Below are 12,954 nucleotides of genomic sequence, written 5' to 3' on the forward strand. Positions count from 1 at the left end.
GGCTATCCATGCCAATGCATAAGCTGGTTGCTTATGACTACTCCATCCGGCACCGGCCCGGCACTGAAAATTGCACTGACGCACTCAGCAGGCTTTCACTGGCCACCACTGAGGGGGCAGCGGAGCAAAGCGCCGAGATGGTCATGGCTATCGATGCCTTTGACAGTGCAGGCTCCTCCATCACAGCCCCCCAGATCAAAATCTGGACAAACAGGGATCCCCTCCTATCCCTGATTAAGAAATGTGTCCTGACTGGGGTTTGGGCGCCTGCACACGGAGCATGCCCTGAGGAGGTCAGACTGTTCCACAGACGGATGGATGAGCTCTCCATCCAAGCCGACTGCCTACTATGGGGCAGCCGGATAGTTATGCCCCAGAAGGACAGGGAGGCATTCATCAGGGAACTCCACAGCGAGCACCCAGGCATTGTGCTGATGAAGGCCATTGCCTGGTCACACATTTGGTGGCCTGGAATTGATTCAGACCTGGAACACTGTATTCGCAGGTGCACGACGTGTGCCCAGCTGGGTAATGCCCCCAGGGAGGCCCCGCTCAGCCCGTGGTCATGCATTCATGCTGACTACGTGGGCCCGTTCATGGGAAAGATGTTCCTTATTGTGGTAGATGCGTCTGAATTCATGCACGTCATCCACCACCGTGGAAAGCCTACGTGCGATCTTTGCAACCCATGGCTTGCCGGACATCCTGGTTAGTGATAATGGCCCATGTTTCACAAGCGACGAATTCCGAGAGTTTATGTCGGGCAATGGCATCAACCACGTCAGGACTGCGCCATTCAAGCCGGCCTCCAATGGCCAGGCGGAACGTGCGGTCCAAATCATTAAACAAGGTATGCTCAGGATTCAAGGACCCTCCCTACAATGCTGCCTATCGCGTCTCCTGCAGGCCTATAGATTCCGACCGCACTCGCTCACGGGGGTCCCGCCCGCAGAGCTACTAATGAAACGGACACTCAAAACTCGGTTGTCCCTCATTCACCCAGTCCTGACCGACATAGTTGAGGGCAAGCACAAGTCACAAAACGAGTACCATGACTGTAATTCGAGGGGGAGATGTATAGAAATAAATGATCCTGTATTCATCCTCAATCACGCCATGGGGCCCAAATGGCTTGAGGGCACTGTAATTGACAAAGACGGGAATAGGGTCATCGTGGTAAAACTCAACAATGGTCAGATATGCCGCAAGCATCTGGACCAAGTAAAAAAAAGGTTCAGCATCGACACGGAGGAACCTGAAGAAGACCATGAGATGGAGCTCACAACACCGCCAGTGAACGAGCAACAAGAGCAATCAGAAGAATGCACAGTCCCTGCAGTCAGGCCGGAATCACCACAGGTAACAGACACTCACGTCAGTGCCCAACAACCAGAGCCCCAACTGCGGCGCTCCACGAGGGAGCGTAGACAACCTGAAAGACTAAATCTATCATCCCAATAAGACTTTGGGGGGGTGGGGGAGGTGATGTCATGTGTGTAACCACAATGTAACACCACTGTATTACTGCATACACTCAACCTAGATGCACACCTTGACCACAAGGGGTGAACTTGTGGGAGACACTCCTTACTTGATCACACAGGTATAAAAAGGGAGATCCCACGCAGGGTCATTGTTTTTGGAGTCCTGTGAATAAAGAGTTAAGGTCACAGAGTGACCTTGTCCACAGAATGTGCCTCGTGTGGTTTCATACTGTAGAGTAAGGACTTTACAAAACCTTGCCGCCTCTCTTTCCTCCTTCCAGACGCTCCTTAAACCCTACCTCTTTGACCAAGCTTTTGGTCACCTGCCCTAATTTCTCCTTATGTGTCTCGGTGTCAAATTTTTTTATCTCTCATAGTACTCCTGTGCAGCACCTTGGGTGGTTTCACTACGTTAAAGGCGCTATATAAATACAAGTTGTTGTTGTTGTTGATCACGTGGTTTGCTTATGATGGAAATCCACTGTGGTTCGAGACTTAGTGAAATGTGAGCCCTCCTCCAGCTTTAGGCAGAGTACAAGATCTGACAAGAGCCTGTATATTTGTATGGTTACAGTGGGGTCAGGAGCCCTGAGCGTTCGGAATGCCGATTAATTCCACTTTGCGCTCAACCTCTTAATTAAGTAACAGTGGATCATGTGAAGAGTTGGATTAAAGCCCTCCACACCCCACCCCACCCTGTGACAGGTCTGTACTTCAATTTCTGTGTAAGTGCTATCCCAGAGCATGCAGTGGAGAGAGCACCCTCTCCAGGACAGAAGATGATACTGCAATCTTGCTTGTAAATCTGCAGAGATGATAATTTAATTAACAGTACAAACCTGCACCGTAAACATACTTGTACATAATTGAAGCACAATAAAAATTATTGCTATGCCTTCCCCCAATCCTAATTGTTTCTGAATATTTTTAAATTATTTTTTTTACACAAAAGTTAGCATCCCTAAGTTCTGGAACTCCCTCCTTAAACTTCTCCGCCTCTCTTTTCTCCTTTAAGACGCTCCTTAAAACCTCCCTCTTTGACCAGCCTTTTGGTCATCTGCCGTAATTTCTTCTTATGCGGCTCGGTGTCAAATTTTTGTCTTGTAACACTCCTGTGAAGCGCCTTGGGACATTTTACTACGTTAAAGGCGCTATATAAATATAAGTTGTTGTTGTCCCATTACCGAGTCTTTCTGTTGATCGCAAAACTACCCAGAAAAAAGTAGCATTGTCGTCAGAAACAAATCTGTAATGGAGATTTTGAATTTCAATCCCAGTTTTAATTGACATTTGTGTTCGAACTTTCCCATGGAATCAATTGGTGCTTTTCTGCAGTACGTGGAGTCCAAGGAAGCAATTCCTGTGGGAACATGTGTGATTGAGGAGGACCATGGATGATGCCTCCTATGAGATTCACGGCCTTACCAACCATCCTGATGGCGAAAGAGAATACACGTGTGGGAGTCGGTATTCTGTGCGTGAGGGAAAGGGAGAAAGGACAAATATCATATAAAGTTAAGAAAATTTCTCATGCGTCACAATGAGGAAAGTGATTTACTATCCGTTATCTGCCTGTTCACATGGATGTTAAAGCCGGAATGAGAGGCTGGTAGGATTGGAATCAGATGTCGCTTTAGCGCAGCTGGTAGCACATTCATCACTGAGTCTGAAAACGCTCGGTTCAAACTATGCTCCAGGACTCGAGCACATTATCTAGCCTGACACTGAAGTGCAGTACTGATGGAGTGCTGTCTTGTCAAAGGCACGCCTGTAGGATGAGATGTGAAATTGAGGCCCTGTTTCAGGCGATTGAAAGATCCCATGGTAGAATGTGAAGATGAGCAGAGAGTGCTCCCAGCAACTTGAGGCCATCCAAAACTCGGCTGCCCGTGTCCTAATCCGCACCATCCTGCTCACCCATCACCTCTGTGCTCGCTGCCCTGTGTCTTAACCCGCACCGAGTCCTGCTCACCCATCACCTCTGTGCTCGCTGCCCCGTGTCCTAACCCGCACCGAGTCCTGCTCACCCATCACCTCTGTGCTCGCTGCCCTGTGTCTTAACCCGCACCGAGTCCTGCTCACCCATCACCTCTGTGCTCGCTGCCCCGTGTCCTAACCCGCACCGAGTCCTGCTCACCCATCACCTCTGTGCTCGCTGCCCGGTGTCCTAACCCGCACCGAGTCCTGCTCACCCATCACCTCTGTGCTCGCTGCCCCGTGTCCTAACCCGCACCGAGTCCTGCTCACCCATCACCTCTGTGCTCGCTGCCCCGTGTCCTAACCCGCACCGAGTCCTGCTCACCCATCACCTCTGTGCTCGCTGCCCTGTGTCCTAACCCGCACCGAGTCCTGCTCACCCATCACCTCTGTGCTCGCTGCCCCGTGTCCTAACCCGCACCGAGTCCTGCTCACCCATCACCTCTGTGCTCGCTGCCCTGTGTCCTAACCCGCACCGAGTCCTGCTCACCCATCACCTCTGTGCTCGCTGCCCCGTGTTCTAACCCGCACCGTCCCGCTCACCCATCACCTCTGTGCTCGCTGCCCCGTGTCCTAACCCGCACCGAATCCCGCTCACCCATCACCCCTGTGCTCGCTGCCCCATGTCCTAACCCACACCGAGTCCTGCTCACCCATCACCTCTGTGCTCGCTGCCCTGTGTCCTAACCCGCACCGAGTCCCGCACACCCATCACCTCTGTGCTCGCTGACCTACATTGGCTCCCAGTTAAACAATGCCTCGATTTCAAAATTCTTATCCTTGTTTACAAATCCCTCCACGGCCTCGCCCCTCCCTATCTCTGTCATCTATTTCAGCCCCACAACCATCCCGCCTGCCCGATGTCTGCGCTCCTCTAATTCTGCCCTCTTGAGCATCCCTGATTATAACTGCTCAACCATCAGGCCCTAAGCTCTGGAACTCCCTCCCTAAACCCCCCCGCCTCTCTTTGTTCCTTTAAGACATTCCTTAAAACTTACCTCTTTAACCAAGCTTTTGGTCATCTGCCATAATTTCTTCTTATGTGGCTTGGTGTCAAATTGATCTGTTTTGTCTTGTAACACTGCTGTGAAGCACTTTGGGATGTTTTACAGTACTACGTTAAAGGCGCTATATAAATAAAAGTTGTTGTTGTTGTTGTTTTCCCTCAATCACACCACTAAAATCAGATTAACTTACCATTCATTTCATTTGCTGGCTGTGTGACTTTGCTGTGTGCAGGTTAGTTGCCTCATTTGCCTACATAACAGTGCTATTTTCTCTAGGTTTAGATCCTCTCATGATTCACACCATCTCTCACCTGAGAAGCAGGCAATAGATAAGTTCCAAGGACTTTTTTAAATGTATTCATTCACGGAATGTGGGTGTCACTGGCAAGGCCGGCATTTATTGCCCATCCCAGTGCCAATTTCAAGGAACTGGCCATGCAATATGTCCCCCACTATGACCACCGACTAACTTTCCTTCCATTGATGTTAGGTGCTTGGCGCAGTTTATTTGGTGTACTAGAATACAATTGGTAGTAGTCATCATATTTCATGCTGGAAGTAAGAACAGGAGAACAGGAGGCATGTGTACTCCATGGGTGGGATAGAACTTGCCCAGCAGGAGGTTAAGAGAGACCCAGAGGTGTTAGCTGCGGCATTGCTCACCTTATCCAAACAGCACGAGGTGACAATAAAGAAAGCTGGGTTATGCTGCCCAGTCCATTGAGCTCAAGTCCCCGTACTGAAGCTGCAACCAGTGTACAATGTCTTGGCGGATCCCATATAGTTTTGGTCGCCATGTCAACAGGGGGCCATCCAGACCCTACGATGAGGAGACCAACAAGTGTCAGAGGGAAGACCATCAGGGAATGACTTGGTAGGCTAGGGCTCTCAGTGTTGAAAAGTGACAACTTACAGAGGCATGCAATGCTTAATAGGACAAAGTCAACCAGGAATGATCCTTTCAGATAAGATGGGGCTGCAGGATAAGATGGGGCTGCAGGACAAGACAATTCAACGCTGTGAAGAGCAATTTTAGGATGGACTTCACCGATGGAATAAGTTGCCAGTAAGGGTGGTTGAGGCCAGGACACTCGACTCATTTAAAGAAAGAGTAAGATGTTTTGATGGGAAGATAGTAGATCTGAAATTCTGAATGAAATCAAACGGGCCAGAGAACTTTCTTCATCTGAACCTTCATCTTGTGACTGAAGGAACATACAAACTGGAGAGAGTCAGAGTCAATTTAGAATAAAGTTTACAGTTTGACGAGCAGGGCTTCCTTTCTGCCACTCATTTATTCCGGGGTCAGGCAAGTTTCAGATAGTGGTTGGGTGCACACGCTGGTATCCGCACAGGGGTCGAGCCTACTTGGGAGGGGTTGGATTTCACAGCGTTGACAAGGAGCTGAAGAGAAGAGCCAGAAGGACAGTGAATTGCTGGAGAAATACCACCAGCGCTGCCTCCGCAAGATCCTGCAAATCCCCTGGGAGGACAGACGCACCAACGTCAGTGTTCTCGATCAGGCCAACCTCCCCAGCATCAAAGCACTGACCGCACTCGACCAGCTCCGCTGGGCGGGCCACATTGTCCGCATGCCCGACACGAGACTCCCAAAGCAAGCGCTCAACTCGGAACTCCTCCATGGCAAGCGAGCCCAAGGTGGGCAGAGGAAACGTTTCAAGGACACCCTCAAAGCCTCCTTGATAAAGTGCAACATCCCCACCGGCACCTGGGAATCCCTGGCCAAAAACCGCCCTAAGTGGGAGGAAGAGCATCCGGGAGGGCGCTGAGCGCCTCGAGTCTCGCCGCCAAGAGCATGCAGAAATCAAGCGCGGGCAGCGGAAAGAGCGTGCGGCAAACCAGACTCCCCACCCACCCTTTCCTTCAACCACTGTCTGCCCCACCTGTGACAGAGACTGTAATTCCCGTATTGGACTGTACAGTCACCTGAGAACTCACTTTTAGAGTGGAAGCAAGCCTTCCTCGATTTTGCCTGATGATGATGAGCAATTCGCAAAAAATTGGACCACTTTCCAGTAGGCCTGTAAATGTACTGCAGCCATTTGTTTTAAGGAAACTAGCCTGGCCTATCAGCATTTAGTGGGTTCCACTTTCTGCCCCATTGGAGTCCTGTACATCTGCTTCATGTAGGGGTACGGTACATCAGGGCACCAGAGGTGGGAATTCTAGCGGGTAACAGCATCCCACCTGTCAATGCTTTCTGTTAACTAGAATATCTTTTTTTTCTCTCACCCATTTCTTTTATAGAATCATTGAATGGTTACAGCACAGAAGAAGGCCATTCGGCCCATCAAGCTTGTGTTGACTCTCAGCTAGTCCCATTCCTCTGCCCTTTCCCCATAGCCCTTCAAATTTTTTCTCTTCAGATACGCCCTTTTGAAAGATAAGAGCGCGTGTGCCTCCACCATTCTTTCAGGCAGTGTATTCCAGATTCCAACCACTCGCTGAGTAAAAATGTTTTTTCCTTACGTCACCTTTGGTTCTTTTGCCAATCACCTTAAATCTGTGTCCTCTGGTTCACGACCCTTCCACCAATGGGAACAGTTCAATAAAAATTTTACACAATGACATCACTGGGAAAACCAACACGTGGAACAGTTGGATTCACATACAGTGGAATTTCTGGAGAATCCTGAATTAATGATGGGTGTTAAATCAGTTCCCTTGCACTGCTTGGTTCAGTAACTACTTTAAACAGGCCTGATAATCCCATCAGCACTCAGTACATTTAAACTAAAATAGTTCCCGGGTGAAAATAAAACAGAAAACAAAGCAAAATAAAGCACATTAAAGTCAATCAAATTTTTTGTTCATTTTTAAAAGTTTTATCTAAATATATTTTAATATTGTCAAAATTGACTCCGAAACACGATGATGGTTCAAAAAAAAATATCTTTAATGAAGAAACTATTAAACAAAAGACAAGGTTTCAGCTGACACAATCCTAGAGTAGCTCGATTTCACGCAGGAGACTTGCATACCATTTAAAAAAAAAACATGGCCATCATTTTTACCTCAGAAGGCTCCCTTAAGGCATGGGTACATTCAAAACATAAATATATTAAATTTATAGACATTTGTGGTAGTTATAATAAGCCTGAAAGTGTAACATTAGCACTATATTTAGGAAAAATTTCTATCTGGGATTACAAGGGAAAACTGGTTTAAAAGTCCAGTTGACCCAAAATAATTTGAGTATTTCTGTCACGTAATAAGGTGTTTAGTGTTAATATTTGCTCTGAGATTAATTGAAATATAAACTTCATTTATTCAAAAAGGAAATATCCGGTACTCTGGGAATATCTGACATTATTACTTTTGAAGGACTTGCCCATGAATTAGATTTAAAATGGAAGAAAAAGATATCTGCTAGTATAGATATAAGTTGGAAAAAACACTTCATACCTTCAAAAGAGATCTTTAAAAACATTTATACTTCAGTCATAACAGGAAAACATTGTTAGGCCAAAGTTCAGAATTGCATTTTGAATATCGAAACTCAGAAATAAATTGTAGACGGTCCCAATAATTGGATATCCCTTCACTAGACAGAGGAAAAAACCTTGAACTTCAGTGTTGCTTGACCTTCAAACTCTTTTCCAACCCAGTGCTCCAGTCCTGATAGCTCGCAGCTCGGCGAAATGGAGCTCATTATAGGAACACAGCCTGCTATCCCACAGGATGCAAAGCCTGACCAACCCTGCTGAAACACAACTTATATTCGGAGTGACAACAGTCCAGCCTATTTCAACCTCTGAATGAAAACAGAACGTGTAGCGGTGGCGATCCAATGGGATGAAAGAATTGTTTCACGTACAATACTAAACCATCAATTTCACTGCGCTCAATGACTGGAATGTAGGTAATCCAGTTGCTGTGTGCTGGTTACGACAGAGTTATCTGAAATTCCTCATATTGAGTTTAAAGAGATTCATCGGATTTAAACTCTGTTCTCACCTCAAAGCGCATAGGGTGGTATGATTGTCACCAATTCATGCTCCTACAAGGGGAAAATGTTACGATGATTCACATGTGGTGAATTCAGGTGTGTCTTGTGGAGCAAGGCATGAAAGTGTCTCCGGAGAATTTTCATGTCGGTACATAAAGTAGAATATGGCATGTGTGATGTATAGCCCTATCCTGACACAAGTCAGAAGCATTGCCACCAACCTCATTTTATAAGAACTAGGAGCAGTAGGCCATACGGCCCCTCGAGCCTGCTCTGCCATTTAATAAGATCATGGCTGATCTGATCTTGGCCTCAACTCCACTTTCCTGCCTCTTCCTCATAACCATTGACTCCCCTGTAGTTCAAGAATCTGTCTATCTCAGACCTGAATATATTCAATGACTCAGCCTCCGCAGCTCTCTGGGGTAGAGAATTCCAAAGATTCACGACCCTCAGAGAAGAATATCCTCCTCATCTCTGTCTTAAATGGGCGACCCCTTATTCTGAGACTATGCCCCCTTTTGTTCTCGTTAGGGCAAGTAACCCTTTTTTTTTTACACAACGATCTTTGGCCTCTCAGATGTTTCCAAGTATTTCCTATTTATCCATTAGCATTCTGCCTACTTGGTGCTGTTCCCACCTCCGGGTCTCCACATAAACAAAGTACAGGTTGAATCTCCCTTATCCAGAACCCTCGGGACCTGGCCTGTTCCGAATGAGGGATATTTCCGGATAAGGGGAGGTCACGTGTTTTCAGTATGTGTGTGTGTGTGCGTACATCGATTGGCTGGAACGACTGTCAGTCAGTCAGTGAAGTGTTGGCGGGCTGGCGGGCCCCGTGGTGTCGGCTCCAAAGTTCGGTACATTTATTTTACATGGATATTTTTCGAGGATTTGGGGTAAATTTATTCTGGGTCTGTAAGTGTAAACCGGCAAGTTTTTTTTCATTGATATTTTTCGAGGATTTTGACCAGCGCATGTGCCACGTGGGAACGGTTCCGAACGAGGGATGGTTCCGGAAAAGGGAGGTTCAACCAGTATTACAAAGTATTTACAGCACAGAAACAGGCCATTCAGTCCAGCAGGTCCAGGCCAGTGTTTATGCTCCACATGAGCCTCTTTCCACCCTTCTTCATCTAACCCCATCGATATATTCTTCTAGCAATAGCTTTTGAATTTCCAGCTTACTCTTGAACGTCCACTCCAATCGCTTTCTGTGTTCAATGATGTGCTGATTTGAGTTAAACCTCACATAAAATGCCCAGATTCTACTATCATCTGGAGATGGTCACAGAGGTCCTGCTGTACTTTAATGTCACGAAAGAGTTCCTTAGTTGTCTTGTTGCTTTACCTGAGGTGTCTGTCGGGTTGTGAAAGTTTGATATTCATTTGCACCTCTTCTGTTGGAAAGTTGGTAGATAGTATCGATGATAAAATGTTCATCCTCTTGTTTCTCGGCTGTGTGTCTAAGAATTGAAGATGCTACCATTTCAGATGGTGACTGTTGCTTCTGGTGTGCACATCATGTCGATGAAAAGGAATGGAGCCAGAACATATCCCTGAGGATTCCCATTAGTTTTACCACTTAAGACCATACTGGACACTGTCTGAACAGCATTATAAAGCTGTGTATTCTTTATGCATAATTTATATTTATAATTTATATATACTTCTCGATGGATCCTAGCAAAATGACCCAATCGTTATTTCAAAGGTTTTTAACCACTCATTTAAGTGGTGTGTTTTTTTAATTAAAAAATGTACCTTGCATATATGTATCGGCTCTTTTCATCACAGTGCCGCGTAGGAAATCAGAACAAAATGAATGAACCCTTGTACTGTTGTAAACTTAAAGCTTATAAAGTCACTCTATGGTATTAATCTAAAATTAATCTGCATTTGCCATTTCGTAATGCTCGGTGGGTCAAGGGAAAATTAATTTCAATTCAATTGATTAAAGAAAATACTTGGCTGCTGCAACACTGCAGTCAGCACTGCATTCTCAGGCGGACGACCTTGGTTTTGTTCGTACCCGGGACAAGCAGGAGCAACTGGTCAAAGAGCAAAATTTTCACATTCGCAGCTGAGTGCACAGATCCAACATCTTTGCTGCAGCCAACTGCTCCCTTTGTCACAGGGTTTGGGGGGAAAGGAAGACTTATCTCACCCGGCAATCCGGGCCTCTCGTCAGCTGAGAGCAATTCGAATGAGATACTGGCTGCTCGAAATAGACTGGTTGCACTAGTAAACTTTTTTTTTTTAAGAAAGAGAAAAATAATTAAGAGCAGCAACACTTGGGGGAGGGAGAAATTTGGTTGGATAGCGCTGGGGCGCTACAGGGGCGCGAAGGGGTTTGTAGCCGCCGGTGCCGACATTCGCTCCGCTCGGCAACGTCAGTGTGCCGGTACCGGAGGTGCTGAGGAGTATCGTCCGGGAGCGTCACGCCGGTGTGCAACGCCCCCGGTATCGACACAGATGCAAAATTTGGTTTGCGCTGCACCTGTAGCGCCCCCTAGTGATCCCAGCAGAAAAAGCTGCCGTACAGAGCTGTCCCGGGGCGCTAAGGGAAGGAATGACGGCATGAGGTAAGTGTGAGTGATATTTCTTTATCTTTTGCGATTTAACTTTATTTGGGGTAAGTAATCTATAGGGAATGTTTTTTGTTCCGATTCTTTTTTTTGTTGCAGGGAGGCCTCTCTCAGGGCACCACGAAACCGGCTCTTTAGCTCGGGATAGTCAGTTGCTCACAAGGCCTAGCGCCCGAAGAGAAGTGTGGAACGCCTCTCTTAGTGCTCCGCTCCATTCTCGGGGCGTAACAACTGAATATTGTCGCTAAACATTTTCCGACGCAAAATTTAGTGATCGGCCAAAGAACCCTCCAACCAAATTTCTAGCCCTTGTTTTCTTATAATGCATAGTGTTGGTGGATTTAGTCTTTGGGCTGATGGACATCAGTTAGGAGCTCCTGGAGAATCCTTTACGTCAAGCTTTGGAAACCTTCACACTTTGTGCCTTCAGAGTTACTTTCTGGGTTAACAGAAAGGCCGACTCCTTCTCGTAATAAGCAGCTTCATTCACAAACACTGGGTACACAGGGCTGCTTCCGTTGTATGAGATGGTCTTTCCATCCAGGGTTAGGAACGAGGGGTCGCCTGGCTTCAGCTGTTTCCAGTCACCGTCCTGCAAGACAAGAGGACAATGAAATACTTCAAGCGGTACATTTTCTTTGCAGTATGCGTGTTACACAGAGACTTTTGATCACACCATGCCCGACAATAGTGAAATTTGTATGTTTCAAGTCAGCAGCAAGCACTCCCAAGTCAGGCATAAAGAAGAAAGACTTGGATTTATATAGCGCCTTTCACGACCGCCGGACGCTTTATAGCCAGTGAAGTACTTTGAGTGTAGTCACTGTTGCAATGTCGGAAACACAGCAGCCAATTTGCGCACAGCAAGCTCCCACAAACAGCAATGTGATAATGATTAGATAATCTGTTTTTTGTTATGTTGATTGAGGGATAAATATTGGCCAGGACACCGGGGATAACTCCCCTGCTCTTCTTCGAAATAGTGCCACGGGATCTTTTACATCCACCCGAGAGGACAGACGGGGCCTCGGTTTAACGTCTCATCTGAATGACAGCACTTCCGACAGTGCAGCACTCCCTCAGCACTGCACTGGAGTGTCAGCCTAGATTTTTGTGCTCATGTCCTTGGAGTGGGACTTGCACCCACAACCTTCTGACTCAGAGGTGAGTGTGCTACCCACTGAGCCACAGCTGACACTTAGACATAGCATAATTAGATGCAGAGTGAAGCTCTCTCTACTCTGCCCAGCAATTCAGTCTCAATTCACAGAACAGCAATCCCAATCCTCGCACTTCACACCTTATTGCTAAAACATTATTGCAGTTTTTTCTGCCTATTAAGAATTGGATTTCGGCTGTTTGTATAGGACTCTTATAGCTATGAGACTAAGGTCCACATCCCCTCAGCACTGAGGTTAAATCAAGGTCCTATGTGTCATGTATTCAACTATCATTGTAACCCATGTATAAGCTGACGTAAGTTGTACACCTTGAGAACATTGACCACAAGGGGCGAACTTGTGGGAGACACTCCTAACCTGGACTTTCAGGTATAAAAGGGGAAGCTCCACCCACCTTCATCACTTGAGGTCTTGGGTAATAAAGGTAACTGGTCACAGAGTGACCTTCTCTCAAGTATGGGCCTCGTGTGCATTTATACTGTATAGTAAGGACATATCATTGGCGACGAGAAACTGGGATTTAAACCACGCGAGCATGGCCACTAGCAGCTTAGAAGAGAGGTACTGTGTTGGTGATGATTGGGACGACTTTATTGAGAGACTACAGCAAAGTTTTGTCACTAAGGAATGGTTGGGACAGGATTCGGCCGACAAATGCAAGGCTCATCTCCTGACGGTTTGTGGATCCAGAATGTACTCCCTGATGAAGGACCTTCTAGCGCCAGAGAAGCCGGCGGACAAGACGTT

At 46.8% G+C, this 12,954-nt stretch overlaps 1 protein-coding gene across 2 annotated transcripts in view; it reads right to left on the reverse strand.

Moving 5' to 3' along the window:
• Window positions 1-7,361: 7,361 nt before the first annotated feature.
• aspa (aspartoacylase) overlaps window positions 7,362-12,954 on the reverse strand; it is a 47,726-nt gene continuing 42,133 nt past the window's right edge. For both annotated transcript variants that reach the window (XM_070857037.1, XM_070857036.1), the window contains one exon: window positions 7,362-11,618. In XM_070857037.1, the coding sequence (XP_070713138.1) occupies window positions 11,421-11,618 (198 nt within the window). In that variant the 3' untranslated portion in view covers window positions 7,362-11,420. The remainder of the gene's footprint in view (window positions 11,619-12,954) is intronic.

Source organism: Pristiophorus japonicus, chromosome 16, assembly GCF_044704955.1.
Source record: "Pristiophorus japonicus isolate sPriJap1 chromosome 16, sPriJap1.hap1, whole genome shotgun sequence".
NCBI classification, from domain to species: Eukaryota; Metazoa; Chordata; class Chondrichthyes; family Pristiophoridae; genus Pristiophorus; species Pristiophorus japonicus.